The 20,107-nt window shown below is 47.7% G+C and overlaps 1 protein-coding gene across 1 annotated transcript in view; it reads right to left on the bottom strand.

Annotated features, from left to right (window-relative positions):
• Positions 1 to 333: 333 nt before the first annotated feature.
• Positions 334 to 20,107, bottom strand: part of Lama1 (laminin subunit alpha 1) — a 114,802-nt gene continuing 95,028 nt past the window's right edge. The window contains 19 exon segments of the mRNA XM_050166183.1: positions 334 to 683; positions 1,260 to 1,482; positions 2,517 to 2,650; positions 4,018 to 4,171; positions 4,666 to 4,824; positions 5,341 to 5,530; positions 6,076 to 6,188; positions 7,312 to 7,447; positions 8,766 to 8,951; positions 9,563 to 9,714; positions 11,527 to 11,697; positions 11,841 to 11,955; positions 12,059 to 12,200; positions 13,029 to 13,173; positions 14,681 to 14,831; positions 15,435 to 15,559; positions 16,462 to 16,612; positions 17,836 to 17,969; positions 19,063 to 19,206. Of these exon segments, the coding sequence (XP_050022140.1) occupies positions 523 to 683; positions 1,260 to 1,482; positions 2,517 to 2,650; positions 4,018 to 4,171; positions 4,666 to 4,824; positions 5,341 to 5,530; positions 6,076 to 6,188; positions 7,312 to 7,447; positions 8,766 to 8,951; positions 9,563 to 9,714; positions 11,527 to 11,697; positions 11,841 to 11,955; positions 12,059 to 12,200; positions 13,029 to 13,173; positions 14,681 to 14,831; positions 15,435 to 15,559; positions 16,462 to 16,612; positions 17,836 to 17,969; positions 19,063 to 19,206 (2,886 nt within the window). The 3' untranslated portion in view covers positions 334 to 522.

The raw sequence follows: 20,107 nt of genomic DNA, 5'->3' as shown, positions 1-20,107 counted from the left end.
TGATCTTTTTTCCCTGGCTGCTTGTGTGAAGCATTAAGTTCTATCCCAACCCGTGGGCCATCACATGTCTCAGACTCTGGATCCTACCGAGAGTTCTTGACAATGTTCCTGTTTTGGTAGGAAACCAACTAGACTGTGTCCTAATTGCTACCCAGTGAGTACAATGTATGAAGGTTAAAAGCAAAGAGGGAAGAAATGAAACTATCCATATTCTGCTCTAATCTAATACTGTGATCTGCCACCCCCCAGGGAACACTGTCAAGTCTTCAGCAGAATTACCATGTCCACAAAGATCCATTTGGACAACCTGAAAAAGGAGACCATGAATTCAACTGACATTTTGGACTATTTAATAGAGGTATCTGTTGTACATGTGGCTTTAGTTCAACATAAATACAGCATTTTTCTCTGGAAACATAACCTGAGTTGGAAATGAAACCTGAAGAGAAGACACTTGAGTTCACCAACTTGTTTCTCCTCAGCATGTTAGCAATGATCCCAAAGGAGGGTTTTGGCAGCAGTTCAGGACTCAGGCCCAGGGCAGGAATGAGGGAAGACTCCTTGTATGTCAAAGGCCCTGCTCAAGTCCAAGGCTTGCACTTGTGTTCCCCTGTTCAGCTTCAGATTCCTCACACAGCCCCGGAACGAGGTCTGGCTGGTCAGACAGTTCTGCTTGACTTGGGCTGTTGAGAAAACAAGAGATAAGCCTTGCTCAATTTTGTTGATAGGGTAAGTTGTACATAAAAGACAAAAATAATCTAAGTAGATCTTCTATCAAACTAGGCTATTTCCCCCACACGTGGCTTTAGTGGATGGCAGAATTCCTCAGAACTGTTAACACATAATAACTTGAAGACATAGCTGTGACTTGAATAATCATGCAACAGGCGTTAAGGATTTGCAGTAATGTCTCAGGATATCTTAAATGTTCAATTCAAAATGCAAAATTGGTGCAAGAGGATGAAGCCTGCCTAACCCTGTGACTTAGAACCCGACTTGGAACCATCTAGGGAAGAAGTACGATCATCCCACCTCCTTGCCATCAGAACCAATGTTCTCAATGAGAAATGTGTGTGTGTGTGAGGGTTATGCTAAATTCCCCAAGAATGTTTAAGTATGATATTCCAAACAGCTTTTCTAAAACGGTGAGACCTGTTACTGAACCGTGTATCTCTCAATCCCTAGCCTGTATTCCTCTGAGGTTCTACCTTCCCGGGACTGGGCTTCCTGTAAGGTAAACAGACTGGAGTCGTACATACCAGGATAGCCGCCCACATAAATGGGATCATTAGTGTCGGCCGAGGTGGAATGGGTGTGAGGACTTTCAGCCCTAACAGGATTCTCATCCACAGTCAGGGCAATGCGGTGTTTGCTTTTCTGGGCTTGGAGCGTGTGCCATTTCCCGTCACAGAGCGTTCTGGAGGCTCTGGGCTCGTATGTGGCTGTTACCCGACCAGCGCCATTGTTGACGTGAAATAAGACCTGAAGAAAGCAAACACTTGGGTGAGGTTTTCTGTTCAAGACCACCGTCTTCTTTGCACTAAATTTCAGCCAGAAGACCAAGAAGCCATGGCGCACAGAGCCTTGATGAATTGTTCCCACTGTGGGAAATCTAAGGGCCAAGAACCTGGAAATGAAATGCTAAAAACAAGCAAGTAGGTTCATGGGAGCCTGCAAGGAGACTTCTGTTCCGCTGGACTTCTCTGCGTGCCCTGGTGCCTCCTACTTACACGGACACAGTCAGATTGGCTCAGAGCTCACGTCAGTGACCTCACTTTAATGGAGGTCATTCACATTTATTTATTGTGTGTATCTGTGTGCCCATGCATGAGCACATGCAGAAACCACAGAACAGCTTGCTGGGATTGGTTCTTTCCTAGCATCCTGTGGATCCTGGGGGTTGAACTGAGGTTGTTAGAATTGGCACCTGGCATTTATGCCCAGGAAGCCATCTTGCTGGTTCCTACTTACCTCCTTAAAGTCTAAACAAGATCACAGCCTGAGAGGTGAGAGTAGGTAGGGCTTTAGCGTGTGAATTTGAGGGACACCATCTTCCTTGCCTTCCAAAGGGAACACTGAAGCATCTTATAATAAAACTGGTGTCAGAGCTCACTAGGAGCGGGCAACCCATGACGCCAATGTCCATGGTTTCTGTGGCTTAAGTGTGGCACGGCATACATGCCCATTTCTCTCATGTGCCAGGCAGTGGGATGGATGGTAGCTCCAGCTGAAGATGCAGCACTGGCGAAGACACTTGGGACGTCTAGTCCCCAAGGGTTGAAGTGTACACGGTCTAGGGGGTGTCACCACCCAGTGGCAACACTGAGACCCCAGGCCATTTGTGCCAACAGTCAAATGTATAGGGGCCCCTGAGGACCAACTGCAGGGGCCCCAACTGACACCCCACAGAAAGAGAGGGGACCCCAACTCCCCTCCACATGCTCACGTGGCCCCAAAGGGGAGGAAAGGGAGAATGAACACCAGGAACAGCTATGGCATGGAGGCAGGGCACCTACCTTGCCGTCTACAATCTCTAGGCCAATGGCATCCACTTTGGCACTGCTGATTCCCAGGAGGACGCCATTCTTAGAGGAGGTGCGGAACTCCAGGGTGATGTTTAAATCCAATCGCACTCTGTAGCCTTCCTTGACTGAAAAACACAGGACACACTGTCGCTGAGAGAACCCACAAGATGGACTTTTCAGGCTGCCTTTGGCTGGCTAAGCATTCATGGTATCGGCCAAGTTCAAGATCGTGCTACGCTCCCACCCCATCCTCTGGGCCTCAGCTCTTCCATTGCCCAGTAAGAAGAAGCATTGCTTTTTTTTTTTTTCCTGCTTCTGTTTGTTTTAATGGAGTCTTGCTGTGTAGTCAAGCTGGTACCACATATGCAATTGTCCCGACTATGTGTCCTGAGTGCTGAGATCACGGATGTACACAACCATTGGTACATTGGTACACTGTCATTGAAGAGGGTGTTCAGTCACAAACCAGAGCAAGCACTGGCAGGGACTTCGTCATCTGCAGCCCTGGGGACATCTCGTGCCTTCAGTCTGGTGATCTTTCCGTGTGTTGTAGATTTATTCCCCTTGGTCTTTAGCTTCTTAATTTGTATGTACCTTGGATAGCATCCTTTACTGTTTTGAATCAGCCTCTACAGTAGGTGTTTTCAAAGTGGGGATTGAATAATTTTATTCTTTAATTCAAGTGACAAAAAGAGTTGGATATTGTTAATAGAAGGCATTTGTCACCATGCCTGGGGTTGGCAATAGAAGGCATTTGTCACATGCCTGGGGCTGAATGAAGAGGGGAGGGTGATGCTATCATAGCCTAGACAGAAAAATGTCCTACTTGCATATGTTGGAATTACAGATGCACACGCCTGCTTTTTTTTTTGTTTGTTTGTCTCTCTAGATAGGGCTTCTCTATGTGTAGACACGGCTATCCTGGAACTAACTCTGTAGACCAGGCTGGCCTCGAACTCACAGAGTTCTGCCTCTGCCTCAGCCTCCTGAGTGCTGGGATTAAAGGTGTGCGCCGCCGCTCAGCTGACACATCTGCTTTCTAATTCAAAGGTCTTTATTAACTTGGACAGGGAACATGCCCTACATAAACCTGGGGAATGGGCAGGTGAAGCCAGGAGCTCGTGACTGTCCAGATCTGCCCGGAGAAGGCCTCGTTAGGCCTCCTGCAGAACACAAGTCTGGTGCAGGCTTCTGCACAAACAGGCAAAACACTAGAAAGAGATCAGAGCACTGAATGGAAGAGACACGGTCTTAGGCAGTCTTTCCAGCTGAGTCCTAGCCTCTCAGTGTTTCCTGGATCCACATCAGCTTAGAGTACACACTAAACCCTGGTGCTCCTTCCAGACATCAGCTTAGAGTGCACACTAAACCCTGGTGCTCCTTCCAGACGTCAGCTTAGAGTGCACACTAAACCCTGGTGCTCCTTCCAGACGTCAGCTTAGAGTGCACACTAAACCCAGGGCATCCCTTCCAGACTGCTAAGAGCACGTACCAAGAGCTGCGTATCCACTTCCTTCAAAGAAAGTTCCTTCTTGGGCCAATGCATAGCACCGGCCCACTGCAAAGGCCGACGCGGGGCTGTCTTTATCCAGCTGTTTGCTGTTTACTGCCACTTCCCCAATGCAGGCAGGGATGCTGTGGGTCGTCTAAACCAAGAGAGACAGGAGAGGAGGTGGCGATGATGACACAGGGCATCTTTCTCCTGTACTTCGCTGAAACTGTCTCAACAACACACATAACTCCATCTTGGCTTTTAAAGCGTAATTGTGGCAATCCCTCACGTGAATGTTTCGCTTTCTCCCCTCACTCCAGGACTTTGGTGATAATGTAGTGGAAGTGTGTTCTCTCTTTTTCCTAAAATACTCCTGGAATCCAGACTGCTGCTGTCACTAAAATACCATACAAATTGTCTGGACTTTTCCCGAGTTGCTTTGGGACTGCCTGCCTTCATTAGCTGGAAGGCAGAAAAAGCTGGAAGGATGGCTCTGAGGGTAAGCCCAGCACATGACCTATGCACATGCGCTGAAGGGTCTGCACCTTCCGGTGAGCCCCAGGTTCAGGCAGAATAACTTAAACAGAAGCATCAGAGAATGATGGCCTTGTACGAAAACACAACCCCAGCAAGGTGGCCGCTGCTTACGTTCCCAATGTTCCTGGCCCTGTAGTGGACAGGAAGGCCTCCAAGATACAGCTTCCCTTCCACATCCAGTGTGGTTGCATTGCCCACCACAGTCACAGTCGGGGACTCTTGGCCATCAACAGTCAGGAAACCCTTTCTTTTAACGTACTCCGTCTTGACCTGCACGGGATGAAAACATCCGGAACTTGTAAACTATTTAAGAAAACTTTAACAGTCTGTGCTTCTTAGATCTTTAAGAGCCCAGGTTCTGTGGAGGGCTCTGCCTGTGGCACAGCCAGAGCTGAGGATGTGGCTGACGCTTATGAGAAACGGGAAGACTACAGCCAAGCTCCAGAACCCTGGTTACCAGCAGACACCACAGTGAGCGGCTCGGTCCTTTCAGGCCACAGCCGGGCCTTACTGGCTTCCTGTCAAGTCAAACACATTTTTGAGGCCTTCAATTCATTCCGAAACCAGCTGCTGAGTGCTTAGTGAGTGTTCAGAACAAGTGCCTGGAAGGATTCAGGAAGCGAAAAAGGGCCCTACTGACAAGATGCTTACATCACTTGGAGGTGATGTCAAACATAAGGCCAACGTGGAATCAAAATGCATAGCTTCCCTTCAAGAAAATGCAATCAGTACCAGAGATGGAGGAAGAAAATTTGGGACAGGAGACAGGGCCTCCAGAGAACTTACTGTGTGCCATTTGCCATCACTGAGTAGTGTAGGATGAGAGACCTTGGTCCGGCCCTTGCCAAGGTCAAACATGAAGTGGAGGCGGCCCTCATGGAGCTGGAGCGTGGCATAATCCATTTGGTTCTGATTTGCCATGTAATAAATAAGGCCACTGGAGGCAAATGTCCGAATGTTCAGCTGAACCTGGAGCCTGAGAGAGAACAGGAAGTCAGCGCCAGGGATCAGGAAGATCAGCTTCCTGTGTTAACCACTGCTGCTTCAGCATGTGTATTTAGCTTCTCAAGAGAGCGTGTTCATTCACTTGTGTGCCCATTCATGGCACAGAGGGCCACTGTCTGATGGGAACAGTTCTATGACAATCAACGAGAGGTCCCTTAGGCCTGAAAGGAAGGCTAGACCATGTCACAGTTGTCCTGTATCACTGAGAGGCCCACGGGTTGCTGTACTAAGCTGTTAGAGTGGACCAAACTCTGAAAAGCTTATAATTCAGTTAAACCCCGAGTGTCAGAAATGGGCAAGACTCCCCTACAGGCCAAGAGGAAAGCCTTTGTCTGTTTTATGAAAATACAGAGTATGTGACCAAGGGAGCCTGATGAGAGTTGACAGATGGGATCCTTGCCTGGGTCCCTGTGGGCACTGAACCTGTCTGGTACGAGCACGTTTCAGAAGTCAACACCACACTTGCCTCATCGTCTAGCAACGAAAACCTCAGAGGGACCTCAGGAAAAAGCTTACCTCTTTCGGACATCGGACTGATTCAAAGGCAACACTAAGTGGCTGTTTTCTGAGAGGCCAAACTGGTGAGCGCCTGGAACAAACCCTGGAGCCGGGTCCACTGTGCAGAGTTCCTGTAAGAGGCGGATGAGGACCCTCAGCCACTGTAGCAGGACCCCGCTGACACGGGCGTGTTCTTCCACAAAGAGAATGTCACAGAAGCCGCTGTGTCAGAACAGCAGTAGCTGCCACTGTGCTCTGACTTCTGACTTATCCCGAGCTCTGTTTTAAACCGCGTGCCTTCATGTCCTCTCTCCCCAGAGAGCAGTCTGAGCTTCCTTCCATCTTTTACCATCACCAAAGTTCACTTTCCCTCAAATAGATAAGGGAGTTCCTCTGTGAACCTTCCTTGGGCACAAGGGACTATGGGGCCAGTCCAAGGACAGCAGTGGCCCAAAGGGAGCTACGGCTGGGACACCACTGGGAGATGACAGCGCCCTCAGGTCTCACGGGGCAGGGTGAGGAGAGAGGAGCCAGGCTGTAAGGAGCCCCAGACTCTAGCCAGAAGTCTAAGAGCACAAGGTAGGGCCTTGGCAGTGCTGGCTGCCCCTACAGCTTCTCATCCAGGACCCCGAGTCAAGTGAGTCCCAGACTTAGCTTTGTGACTTAAACCAGACACATACAACTAGGAAAACTGTCCTGAACTCCTTGGCTCTCCATAGCCGATGCTCTTTGGAGAGAAGCATCTTCTAAATTATTAAAGTGCACCAGAAGATAGAAATCCCAAGAGGAGAAAATGAAGAGTCACTACTAGCGTTTACTTAATGCCTCAGAATCTGACCTCTAACACTGAAGAGTGCACGGTAGCTCACAGAAGTTGCTTATTTCCTGTTTCCCCCCACCTGCCCCTAAAGCACTAAGGAAGATTAGGGAGACTCTACCAAACCTCTTGTGGTGTGCTAGCCACTTGGGGTGCTGAGCATCAGGGCTGAACCCGGGGTACCCTCAGACAAGCACTATTACCTAGTCCCTGCTAGCTGTTTATCACAGGAAGCAAGATCCAGAAATCTACCTCCCAGTCTCCATAGACAAAGGGCTCTTGGGTATTCTGCCATTGGGGGCACAGCTGGAGAACCGGAGGGCAGGAAGAGGGCATGGCTGGGCCACGTTCCCCTCCTTGGGACTCAGTCCCACTTTCTCTCTATCCCTGTGCCTCTCTGGAACTGTCCTGATGCCACTGAAGGAGGTCATGCTTACAGGCTGTTGTAGCGTTGGGGGCTCTGGAGGGAGTTCCCCGTGTTCTTCATGAAGCTCTTGCAGGGGCTCTTCTGCCAGCAAGCAAGTGTCCAGCTCTACTAGTTCAGAGCCAACCGCATGGGTGAAATCCAAAAGTCTACAGACAAACAAGAGAGCAACCAAATGAAAACACCATGAACCAGTCTGGGGGCCCAACTATTTGAGTACTGGGTAGTTGACCCCATTTTAAACCACTGCTCTACTTCCCTTAGAGTAACCAAACTGGCCATCCTTCACAGTGGCCAAGTCACATTGTTCTGTTGGATTGCAGGCTGGTGACTTTGGGTGTTCCTGAATTCAGAGTGGACTCAAGCGTTCTGCAGGCTGGGCTCAATCTCTCTCTCTCTCTCTCTCTCTCTCTCTCTCTCTCTCTCTCTCTCTCTCTCTCACACACACTCTCTCTCTCTCACACACACACACACACACACACACACACACACACACACACACACGTCTGGCTCCCACATCACCGCACAACAGCTTCCACTTAACACTGGTTTCTTGTTCTGATCTGTGCTTGCCACGGGTCTCTCTATTTAGAAGCTCTAGCTGGGTGTCCTGGGTGCCTGGCTCCCACTGCCACCTCCCAAAGGTGGACTCCACCTGTCTGCCTATGGAGTCCAGAGTATTGTGGCTTTTAGGAGCATGAAGTTTCCTCAGCAGTGAAGGGGTGGATGAGCAACTGCTGAATGTGTATACAACTACAGGTAACTGAATAAGGCCCTGCTATTGGAGTCCATGCTACAGGCCTTATTCTCTCTGTTTTCAGGGATTCCTGGGAGGCTGTTTCTCAGAGGAGGACACCGTGGCCGTGGCCCTTGCTCAAGGTTACCTACAGGCCAGCAGTCTAGTAAGGATGGGCTCATTGTCTTCTGCTGCAGAGCCCATTGTGAACTCCTATAAGCAGATTCTGGTCTGTAGATTCAGTCACGACTTTACCCATCAACTCAGTTTAGCTAGAACTTGGGAGAGGCGAGATGAACAGCCATTTGTACAGATGACAATTCTCTTCGTCATGGAGAACAGAGACTTGCAATATTTAATAACATAGCAACTCTTTTAGGGGAAGCCATTAATAAAATGTAGCCATGAGTAATCCAGTTGGGTTCTTGCAGAAGTACACTGGGGGAAGGGATATAGGTCAGTGGTAGAGTGTCTGCCCAGTACGCATCAAGGCCCAGTTCAATGCTCCATACTATGCATGCACACAGGGTTAATGGTGGTTATTTTATTAATAAGATAGGATGGTCAGATCAATCTACCACATTAACCCTTCCACTGGAAGAGACTATCATTATAGAGCAAGGAAATTCACTTGTTACAGAAGAACTTGCAGAACTCTGGACATCTCAAGCAGCAAACTCAGAAGGCAGTTGAGAAAGTGCAAGTGCATGACGAGAACCAGTCACACTTACTCAGAGTCAAAGACCAAGTTTTTGATACAGCCGTGGAAAGAAGTCCTCATCCTGAGCATCGGCGTCCCCTTGTCCATCGGAAGCCCCCCTACGTACAAGTTGGCTATGTCGATTGTCCTTCCTTCGGCTAATGGACCCAACTTCATTTCTACAGGACTGCTCTCGTCCATTTGTATGGTGATGACTCTGCCAGATGAAAAGAGAAATCGGACTTTTCAAGCACAGTGAATAGCTCCATTGTCATCGGCAATTCTAGCAAGTTCTTTAGGACTAATAGATTTTTGTCCTAGAGACAAATTTTGGCATGGTATCTATGTGAATCCCACACACAACACAGAAGAATAAAATCAATGGATACATCACTGAATTCGATTGGTTATTAGAGCAAACGTGTGTGTTCAAACACCTCTTATCCTATTGTGAAAATATCCAGTGTGCCTCAAGCACAGGTCTCCAGCTGGAGAGGGAAATACATGGAATGCTAATTTGATAGCTTTAGCTGTAGGCAAGATACTTCGCACTGAAACCAGCCTACTGTTCACCATTAAATTCATCCACTTTGTAAGGATCCTCAGGAAAATTTCAAAAACATTACTACAAAGCAGAAGAAAGCTGACATTATAGTAGAATTCCAGCAAATTCCTAGAATTGTTTCGAAACACGAAGAACCATGGTTGCTAATGACATCGTGGGAACCATCTCCGCCATCTAAAATCACACCGAGTATTCGGCAAGGTTCCTTCAGAGGTGCTCCCTCATCTCAGCCTCCTGACACAAAGACCTGAGAGCTAAGATACCTTCGATTCCTAACCACGGAGATGGAATGTTCTTGTCCGTCACCGTAGGAGCCAGTGGGGGCATGCAGCAGGGCCTTCCGCAGACTGGTCCCATCCCCGGAGTTGACATGCACTTCAATGCGGCCTTCGATCAGCATGATAAAGAAGAAGGGCTGCGGAGGATGCATTTTCCAAAACAAAATACGTTACTGAAGGATTCGCGGCGCTTCCACCCTCCACAGATAACGTAGGCGTGTTAACGCAAGGCCAGCGAGGGCACGTGTCACCAGCTCTCACACGTGCTGGACTTGGTGTCTGCTGTCTCGTCTGCACCCCTGTGGTTTATCCTCCGCATCATGCTGACACTGATTCTCTCACTGTTTCTATTCCTGCAATACACGCTAGTTACTGCCACACGACGCACCACCAGATAGACTACTTTTTTCAGCAAGAACTTCGAATTTTCTATTACCATACACATAATTTGATGTTTCCTTTGCCCGTGGACTGCTTCTAGCATTAAGGGTTAGAAGGGTCTAAGACATTTAAAGCTCTTAAAGCTCCCTTGCCTCGTTGACAAAAAGCACAATAGTTTCCCCAGAACTGAAATGTGTTCCCGACGCCCTTGCCACAGCAGTTGCACCCACCCTTTCCACCGGCTCAGGAAGAAAACTTGGATTGTGTGCAACCCTCTCATGACTGGTGGAGGGAAGTTCAGCAGTTCCTCGGAAGGTAAAATACAAAACCACTCTACCAGAAATCCCTCTTGAAGGTCTAGGCCCAGAATGAAGGAAGACGAGGGTCTAAACCATAGCAGAATTGTTCCTGAGTGCCCCAGAGTGGAAAGAACCAGGGCCAACAGTGAACCAATGATGACCTCTGGGATGTACATACAGGGAAATAGGAAGGCATAGAGCCGATCAAATATGCAGTCGAATGTGTATGGAACTTGAAAACCTGCTAAGTAACGATTGTAGAAGATACTACTGTATCGGACTCAATAGCACACACTATCGAATACGTAAGCCACCCATAGATACAGAACAGGCTGCTGCTCCTTGGGGGACACAGGCTGCTAATTTGGGTGATGAAAACATTTGCAACTGGATGAAGGAGGTGACGTCATGACGGTAAGTGCACAGAGTGCTACTGAATGAATTATTGAAGTGGTTAATGTTATATGAATTTCACCTCAACTTAAAAATAGATCAGCGAAGCTCACAAAACCAATTCCAGTCCCAGGCACTTTGGTTAAGTGACCCATGCCACGTGCGGGGTCCATAGACTGGAATTCTGACCTTGGTTCTGACACACAACAGTCACGTGACCTTGGGCGGCCTAATGAGGCTCTCCGAACCTATTTTTCGTCCCGCAAAGTTTAGGCAGCAGTACCGCTGTGCAGGATGCATGATGAGCTACAGAGCCATATCTGGAGCATCAGAGTACACTTTTCCATAAACTGCCCGTGTGCAGGCTCTCCTTCACCAAGCCACACCCGTGTGTTCCCCAACATTTCTTTCTGTCATGTGATTACAGGTCACCCTCTTGTAGGGAGTCTAACTTGGGAAAAAATGCCTTCGTCTCTGCTTTCTGTCACGTCTGGACCACCATGTCCATCACAGGCCACATTGTCTCCTCCCTTCACATTTAGAACAAACAACAAATCCCCCAAAGGATGTAAGGAAGGAGCTTTCGCTCCGCTGCGAGCACCTCACACAGGGAAACCAGGACTCAGCGTCAAAAGTTGCTTTACTTGGAGGGCAGCAGCCTTTCACCTACGCCTAGAAGTGGGACATTGATCACGAAACTCTGGAAATCATGGCGTCATGAGCAGAACATTTGGCAGTAATAACTTATACTCAAATAAATTAAAAAGCACTCATGCAGAACCATTCGGAAACAGCTGCAGTGAACTTGAGTCAGGCATTTCCCACGCATGTTTCTGGAAGGGAAGGCATCTCTTACTGTGGGTCACAGCTACTCACCACATGTGCCTGAGACCAACCAGCCTTCTCCACATCCTTGCCCAGTGCAGCCACGATGATGCCACTGCTGTTCTTGGTGGTGAACGTGGCTAGCAGGGATGATTCTGGTGACAGAGATTTGGGCGGCACCTCCACGTAGCCACCTCTCAGGAAACTCACACTCTGGATGGGCTGGTGACAAAGGGGAGCAGTGAGGTTGGCCTGCTGTTGCAGGTCTGCCTGACTCCCTGCATCCCACCCGCTCGCTGGTTGAGAGCTTTCAGCTTTATTATAGAGATTAAACCACTGGGCATTTACAGAAACTTGCTTCCCACCTCCAATGCACAGCCTTTCCTCACGCCATAGGAGTTCCTCAGCAAATCAAAGGTGGACCTGGATATTTCCAGGTTCTTGATACAGCCCACGTAGCTTCTGCTGCTGACCCCTTTCCTGGAGGCAAGGACAGAAGACCAGTTCACATGCTGGGTAAAAGAGGCCTGAAAATCCCACGTGACAACCCCACAGAGGGGCGACCCCCAGTTTCACATAGTACCTCACAGCTGTAGAGTGGGGTACTCCACCCACGTAAATCAGGTCTTTCTCCAGCCGATTGAGGTCGGAAGAGGCTCCTGGGGTTTCTCCTTGCTTGGTCTCCTTGTCGCTCGTGTCATAGGCGTGGAAGACAGCCAGTAGCCCTGGTGGGAAGCGGAAAGGAACGGTTGATGTGAATGTAAGCTCCTGTTAACACAGTCTGCTTATAAACACGTTTGTTGCGGACATTTGATGCACAGAAACTCCGGAACTGTGTTAATAAAAGTAATCTTGGATCTGGGGACAAAGCCAGAGATCAGTTGACAAAAATTAGCCATAGAGAGTTCGGAGGACCCAGGGACACAGATAGAGAGTCACCGGAAGGAGTAGGAAGGGACTTAGAGATTCGTGGTCTTTACAGTCTGGGACCTGTAAAGAGAGAGACAAACTTGCTGGGTCTCCAGGACAAAGGAGAAGGCCAGTTGGTCGCTCCTCCTCCACGTCTGTGATCTATCAGACTTTCACCCCAATATCTGCCTTCCAACAAATTCGATTAAAAACAACACATGTTCTTTTCAATTCTGCAAATTTGACCAGGGCTATTCTTCACCATTAAAAAGCAAAAGTAGGCAGACCCAGAATATACACAGCTGAGCGGTAACAGTAGGTGTGTGAAAGGAAACAGGATTTGATTCTTGTTTCCAATTTGGCATTTAACGAGAAATACCGAAACCACAGACAAATGGAATAATATCGTTCTTCCAACAATAAGCAAACCCCATTGCTTCTTGCTTCACAGAAAAAAAAAAGCAGCTTTTCAATCAGAATATCACTGGAGAATGTAGTTGCAGCCAAGTGGTGAATGATGAGGGTGGTATACTCTAGGATCATAAGATGTGGCTGGCAAGATAATGGAGCATAACACTGGTTCATAGTGCTGCTTGTTCTCAGAGGGGCAGCCAACACCATAGACGTCTACCCTGTGCACCCACCTTGCTTCCGGTTTCGCTGGAAGGCGATCTTGTACCAGGTTCCGTTGTTATAGCGTCTGTCTGTCATAAGAGTGAGGGGTCCTGACCCCAAATCCACCATCACTTTAACCCTGCCACGGACCAGCTCGATGGACAGAAAGTCCTTCTGTGAAAGAAAGGGCATTTCTTTTTCTTTGCAGATATGTCTTTTCCTCTAGACTTTTCCCACCCAAGTTAGGGGTAGAAGTAACCTCTTAAGAGTCAAACTGGGGAAACGGAGCCTGGGGCCCATAGCTAGTCCGTTACATGAAAGTAAAAATGCCCCTAGTGGTTTTGTAGAATATTATTGAGAATTAAATGAACTTATATCCTTTGTGAACCCAAACCCATATTTTAGTAGGTACACTGGACTTTTCTGGGCTTTTTAGTTAATATTTTTTAAACATTTATTTATTCATTGTGTATACAGTGTTCTGCAGGCCAGAAGAGGGCACCAGATGTTACTCCAGATGGTTGTGAGCCATCGTGTGGTTGCTGGGAATTGAACTCAGGACCTCTGGAATAGCAGGCAGTGCTCTTAATGGCTGAGCCATCTCTCCAGCCTGTCCTTATTATTTAAATTGACAAGTGGGCTGTTTCTGAAAATGACCAGCACACCAGACCAAAAGGGGAGAATTCCTGGAGATGATATTCAAATGAGGATACTGTAGTGAACAGGTGGCTTAGCAGTGAAGGACACTGGTTGCTCTTGCACAGGACCTGTATTTGATTCCCAACACCCACCTGGTTGCTCACAACCATCTGTAACTCCAGTCCCAGGGATCCAGTGCCCTCATCTGACCTCATACATATGGTGCACAGACATACAGGCAGAGAAACTACTCATACACAGAAAATAATAATAAAAATAATTTAAAATGCAGGCCACAGTGGTCACACAAGGAACAGGACACGATTTGAACTAGGACTTGACAGCAAATGTTCCACTGAGACCGTGCCGAGTGGAGGCACACTTTTACCCAGTGCTTCCTATGTTCTGCGTGGATCTTCATGGATTTATGTCAACTGATAAGTGATTTTAAGTGGGAACCTATATAGCATATATGTGTAAATTACAGTAGCATGTGGAAACTGGCTAAGATAAGTTTCATCTATCATGTTACCAAGTCTTAATGAGATACCGCTGTGGAACTCCATTCTCACGCTACAACATGCTGACACCGTGTTCCTTGCAGTGGTTATGACTACCCAAACGGGCTGCTGATGCTCCCGCAGAGAATGTGGAGACCCACACCTGAGCGTGCAGCCAATCACTCCCCGCTTCTGTGCTTTCCTCCTCCCTGTAGTGACCCCCAAGCTCCCCGCAGATTGAGGGGGTGGTGGGATACTTAAGAAAAGCAGAACTGACAGCAAGAGTTTGGGCACATGCGGTGTTTGGGAGTTCATCGCGCACACTGGGGTGAGCCGTCTCAGTCCTGCAGCTGTCCTGGGGATTCTCCTGTGGTTAAGTCCTCTTTCACACTCCTCTACGCAAACCCCATAAAGACATCAGTTCTCCTAGCGAGGTGTGGTGGAGGCATTCGTCTGGTCTGGACTGAACGGACATTTGTCCAGCACTCCCCAGGAACAATCACACAGGAACACAGAGGGCCAGGTGCTCCGGAAATACTCACGGTGCCATTGGAAGCCAGGTAGAAAAGGAGCCCGTTGGGAGAGAAGGTGCTGAAGAGAGCGAGTATCTGTGTCACGGTGGTCCGCAGGGTCTTCTCCACGACCGCGTACCCACTTCCATCGAAATGGAAGGAAGAGTCTTCGTTCTGCGAGCTGTGAAGTAGAAGCCATGACATTTCACCCGCTCTTGGGAGGGCTGGGAGACAAAGGAATTCCGTAATCCTAAACCACGTAAGACTTTTATCTGCATCACTGATAGTAAGAGAGTACGGAAGACAAGTTGCACCCCTAATTTGAACTCGTGAAAACGGAAGTTATCTGACGTCTGAACAGCTCTGAGTACAGACAGACATGGTAACACGAGGGAACAAGTATGCACCGAGAGACTTTGGTTTAAAGTACATTAGAACCACCCCGGGTCATGCGTATGGTATGATCGTAACATAAAGTCTGTGTCTGGATTAGATCCTACCTCCAGGATACTTCATTGTGCATTTGCAATTATCCAATTGGGAGTAGTGGGGAAGGTGAGGGATGGGAGGGGGTAAGATAAGTCTGGAAGACACCAAACCTCAGGTAAAGAGGTTGATAACCAAAGTAACCAAGAAAAACTTGGAAGATGGCCTGAGAAAGATGTACTCCAAACCCAGTGTTCCTTTTAGTTCAAAGGCCGCAGTAACCAAGATTCCATGCTTAACCTTTCAAGGGGCTATGGAGTAGAGATGAAAGACCATTCAAAATGTGCGGGTGGATTACCTTCCAAAGCAGCCACTGCACTTCCCCTCTCGTTCAATATAATTCCACAGGCCAATCGATTTGCCATTCAAGAAGGCCTCTCCCATGCAGCCCTTAAAATGAGTAACCTTCACAGCGGGAGATTTCTGATAGAAAGACAAAAGTAAACACACAATGTGCGTCCAGTTGGCTGGAAGCATACATTCTCCAACTCCAAAACTGCCCTGGAAGCTCAAATCCCGAAAGCCAAATCCCAAGAGAACGTTCCCTGAAACAGTCAGTTTGCAACAACTGGGTTAACTTCCAAGTGGGGACAGTTTGCATTGCTTTGTTTTGTTTGGAGGGGAAAGGGGAGCCGAGGAAGACTCTTGCTATGTGCTTAGCCCAGGCTGACCTCGCGCTCTCAGTGCTCTTGCTTCAGCCTCAAGAATGCTGGGATTACAGGCTTGTGCGCATGGACCAGACCCAGCTCTGGACAGTATCCTAAAGATCAACTCAGTTTCTAGGGGTCTGGGGAAAGCCTGCTATTGGTGATCATCAGACCAGACAAGGGTCGGTGGTTTAGTCCTTGGATAGAGACCTTCCTTTCAAACTCAGAATGTTGAATCCAGTCTAACTAGGTGATGTCATAAAACAAATGCAACGCACTCTCGCCCAACTCCCAGGGGCATAACTACCATGAGAATTAAAACAAGAGAAAGGGACTTCACAGAAATCACTATACATTTATTTAATCCCCCATTTCATCTCCGGAAAAGATCTCTACATGGCAAACAGCACCACTGATTTCCCTTGCATTCATCTTCATGGTTGAAAATGGCCCTTTACCCTGGCAAAACCAGCCCAGCTTTGCGGACCCATTGCCAAAATGAAAACTAGTAAAAGCGGACGATTTTGGTTAGTGGAGGATATACTCAACCAGGAACAAACCTGTCAGCCAGTGGGTCCTGCTCAGACACACTGATTTTGGTTAGTGGAGGATATACTCAACCAGGAACATGCCTTGTCAGCCAGCGGGTCCTGCTCAGACACACTCGGAGAATATTACCTTGATCTGACCTCCAAGCCCTCCCACGAAGATTCGTGTTGAATTGTTTATGTCCAGAACCTTGGCCATCCCAGGAGATTTGCTTGTTTTGACTGGCGGGTTCTCAGCTGAACTTAGTTCCTTTACGCTCAGTGACCCCACGTTTCCAAACCTGAGGTCAAAAGGGGGTTGCAAGAGGAACATTAAACATTTCACATGTCGAAGCATGCCTCTCGTACCCACCCGACCTGCCTCTCCAGAAGTGGCTCCTGCAACCTCTACCACCTGCTCTCCGCGCTCCCAACTCTGCCTTAGTCCCCCAAATCATGTTAAGCAGTTTTTGAGAAACAGACATTTCTTCATATCACTCCCGTATTTAAAGTCATTACTGAGTTAAGCTTCCTCTGAATAAAAATTACTCCTTTTGCTACGACACCACTTTTTTATATAGCGTCAATGTTTCCAACAATGCCATCCACCCCCCCCCCAATATTATAGAGAAGGAAAAGGAAAGTCCTATGTAAGACTTTCTTAAATAACTTAAAGGAAGTTATTTCTGGGGCGGGGGCTTAAGAGGAAGAATTTGGCTTTGTATTTGAATTTTTAAAAAAATATTTATTTATTATGTATACAATATTCTGTCTGTGTGTATGTCTGCAGGCCAGAAGAGGGCACCAGACCCCATTCCAGATGGTTGTGAGCCACCATGGGGTTGCTGGGAATTGAACTCAGGACCTTTGGAAGAGCAGGCACTGCTCTTAACCACTGAGCCATCTCTTTGTATTTGAATTTTAAGAAAGCACGTTTCTCATTGTCACCGCCCTCTCCCCCTTCCTCTGTTGCCTTTTACTGAATCCTCTCCGGTGGAAGATGCCATTTAATAAGGCTGATAAGTTGTTCCCCCTGGACTTAGACCTTCTAGAAATATGTTAGAAAATAATCTGGGGGTTGGAGAGATAGCTCCGTGGCTGAGTCCTGGCTGCTCTTGCAGAGGACCTGGGTTCTATTCCCAGCACCCACATGGTGGTTCACAACCATCGGTAAGTAGAGTTTCTGTGAATCTGATGCTCTCATCTGGCTTTTGAAGGCTCTGCACACCCATGGTGCATATACATATATAGAGACAAACACTCATATACATAAAATAAAAATAAATCTTAAAAGTGAAACAAGATATACATGTTTTCCTTCTTACGACCCTTGCTTCTGGCAAAAAAAAAAAGGATTATTTTAATTTTAAAAAAACCCACCTCATTCCTATATTTAATATAAACCCTGCATTGGTTGTTTATAATCCAACTTTACCAGCGACTCAAACTTGCTCATGATATGTGTCACAAATGTGTTATAAGGTAGATAAAAGGAAGAAAGATGCTGGAGGACCTCCTCTGCTACCTGGTTATGTAGATGCTGTGCCACCTGTTGTCATTGATGGAGACATCTGGGAATTCCAACCTTGTGGACCCGGAGCCCAAGTCCCAGAGAAAGGCCACCTTTCCCCGCCGCATCTCCACTGCGAGAAAATCGGACTGTGGGGCGGGAAATGAGTAGGGATGAGTTACATATTGCTATTTACACAGCCAGCCCAATGCTTCAGTGCTCTTCTGTCAATAATAACCCCGGGGCTGGAGTGTGGAGATTCCTGAGGCAGAAGGCAGACCTGATGTTAGTGTTCCTGCAGACTGACCATCCACAAGGCCTCTCGGGAAGCTCCCAAGGACATTCAAAGGGTTTGTCACCAAGCCAGAGGAGAATGAGGCAAGGAAGGTTCTGGCTTCCTTCTGTTTCCGGAAGGCACCGATAGGTGTGGCGTGCATATTAAGACAGGAGCCACAAAAGGGAGTGAGCTCTGCTTCACGTCTCCTCTGTGTCTTAACATCTCCTCCCTGACATCCCCAAGTCCCAAGGGCTTGGATCCCTCCTGAAAACAGCCAAAGGAGCAGTGGTCTTCTCTAGGAATCTCGTCATCTGAGGACCACAGGCAGCTCCTCGGCAGGAGGAACGTGGGTGATGCCGGACAATCTGAGACTCACCTCAAGTCGACAGAGGCATTACTGGTACCCAAGGTGTACCAATAAGGTTGCAGATGGGGACACTGGTCAGATGTGTTACTTTCCTACTTGTGGAGTTCTCTGTACGTGTGTGTGTCCATGTGTGTGTGTAAGTTCACATGTATGTATATTAGCATGGCATGTTCACAGGGAGGTCGGAAGACAGCCTCAGGTGCATGCCTAGGTGCTATCTACATTTTGAAACGGCCCCTAGTACTCACTGACCTGTACTCACTGACCTGGTACTTAGCTAAGCAGACTAGGCCAGCTGACCAGGGAACCCCAGATATCTGACAGCCTCTACCTGTCCAGTTTTGGAACACAAATGCAAACAATAATGCCCAGGTTTTGTTTGAGTGGGTCCTGGGAATCAAGCTCAGATTCTCAGACTTACAGACAAAACCTATCTGCCCAAACCTCAGGTGGTTACTTTTGCATTTATTTGAAATTCAACACGACAGCTGTAGCAAAGGGTTATCCCTGATGTCAGGGTGGTCACCGTGATGTTTCCACGAGAGTATCATCCCCCAGGAAACACCTGTATTCCCAAACATCCGGGTCGCTCACTTACACTGGTGCTGCTGCCAAGGTAGAAGAGAAGGTTGTCAGGCTCTTGCGTCTTAACGGTCAGCGTCAATGTGTTGTAGTTGGCAGAGGAAATCTGAGGCTGGTAGGCGCGGATGCAGTCTCTGTCCGCAGACACAGCAACCTTGATCTGACGGGAAAGGGAAAGCATCCATGACTTGGTGACACACAGGGGCAGGTTTTCAGGATGCTGGAGATGCCCATCTACCGTGTCTGTGAAGCATTTCTCCTGTACATAATTCATAACACTTTTGGCGTCACAGAGCGAGACATCGCAGGCTGTTTAGATACCGGGCAGTCATTTAAATTAGGCTTTGCTTTATTTGTTTATTTAGAGACAGTGTCTCACTGTGTAGATCAGGCTGGCCTCCAATTGAAATGTATAATCCTCCTTTCCTCAGCCTGGGGTTATAGGTGTGTGCCACGACGAAGAACTTAATTTTTCTTGGTTTTGGTTTTGTTTGTTTAAGATTTACTTGATGTATTTTGTATGTGTGTGTTGATGTCTGCATGTGATTGAGGACTTCCCAGAGGCCAGAAGAGGGCATCAAAGTTCCTGGAGCAGGAGTTACAGGCAGTCATGAGCCACCTTCTGACCTGGGTTCCTATCTCTGGTCTTCCACAAGAACAGCAAATGCTTTGACTGCTGAGCAGTCTCTCCAGCCCTTTAGTTTTCCTTTTTTGTTTTTTGAGACATTAATCGCTCTGGTTGCAGACCAGGCTGGCCTTGAACTCACAGAGATCTGCCTGCCCTCGCCTCCTTTAAGTGCTGGGATTAAAGGCTGCACCACCAAGCCTAACCCCAGCCCTTTAGTATTCAATAGGCTCAGTTACACAGGGAACTGTCTCACTTACGTAAGAGTTAATCCCTTGTTCCTGTGGACTCTACCACCCGACCCACAAGTAGTTGTTGTGAAATATTATTTTAACTAGGCAAAGATGTGTTACCTTTGTTTATGCAGTGAACTATTATAGTAACTGTGTAAAGTTGTGCTCTTTTGCTTATGAGTCATTTGTTTAATGATGTAAAG

This window comes from Alexandromys fortis, unplaced genomic scaffold (assembly GCF_014885135.2).
Source record: "Alexandromys fortis isolate MF-2015 unplaced genomic scaffold, M_Fortis_MF-2015_v1.1 scaffold_143, whole genome shotgun sequence".
Lineage (NCBI taxonomy): Eukaryota > Metazoa > Chordata > Mammalia > Rodentia > Cricetidae > Alexandromys > Alexandromys fortis.
This window is presented reverse-complemented; position numbering and strand designations above follow the sequence as displayed.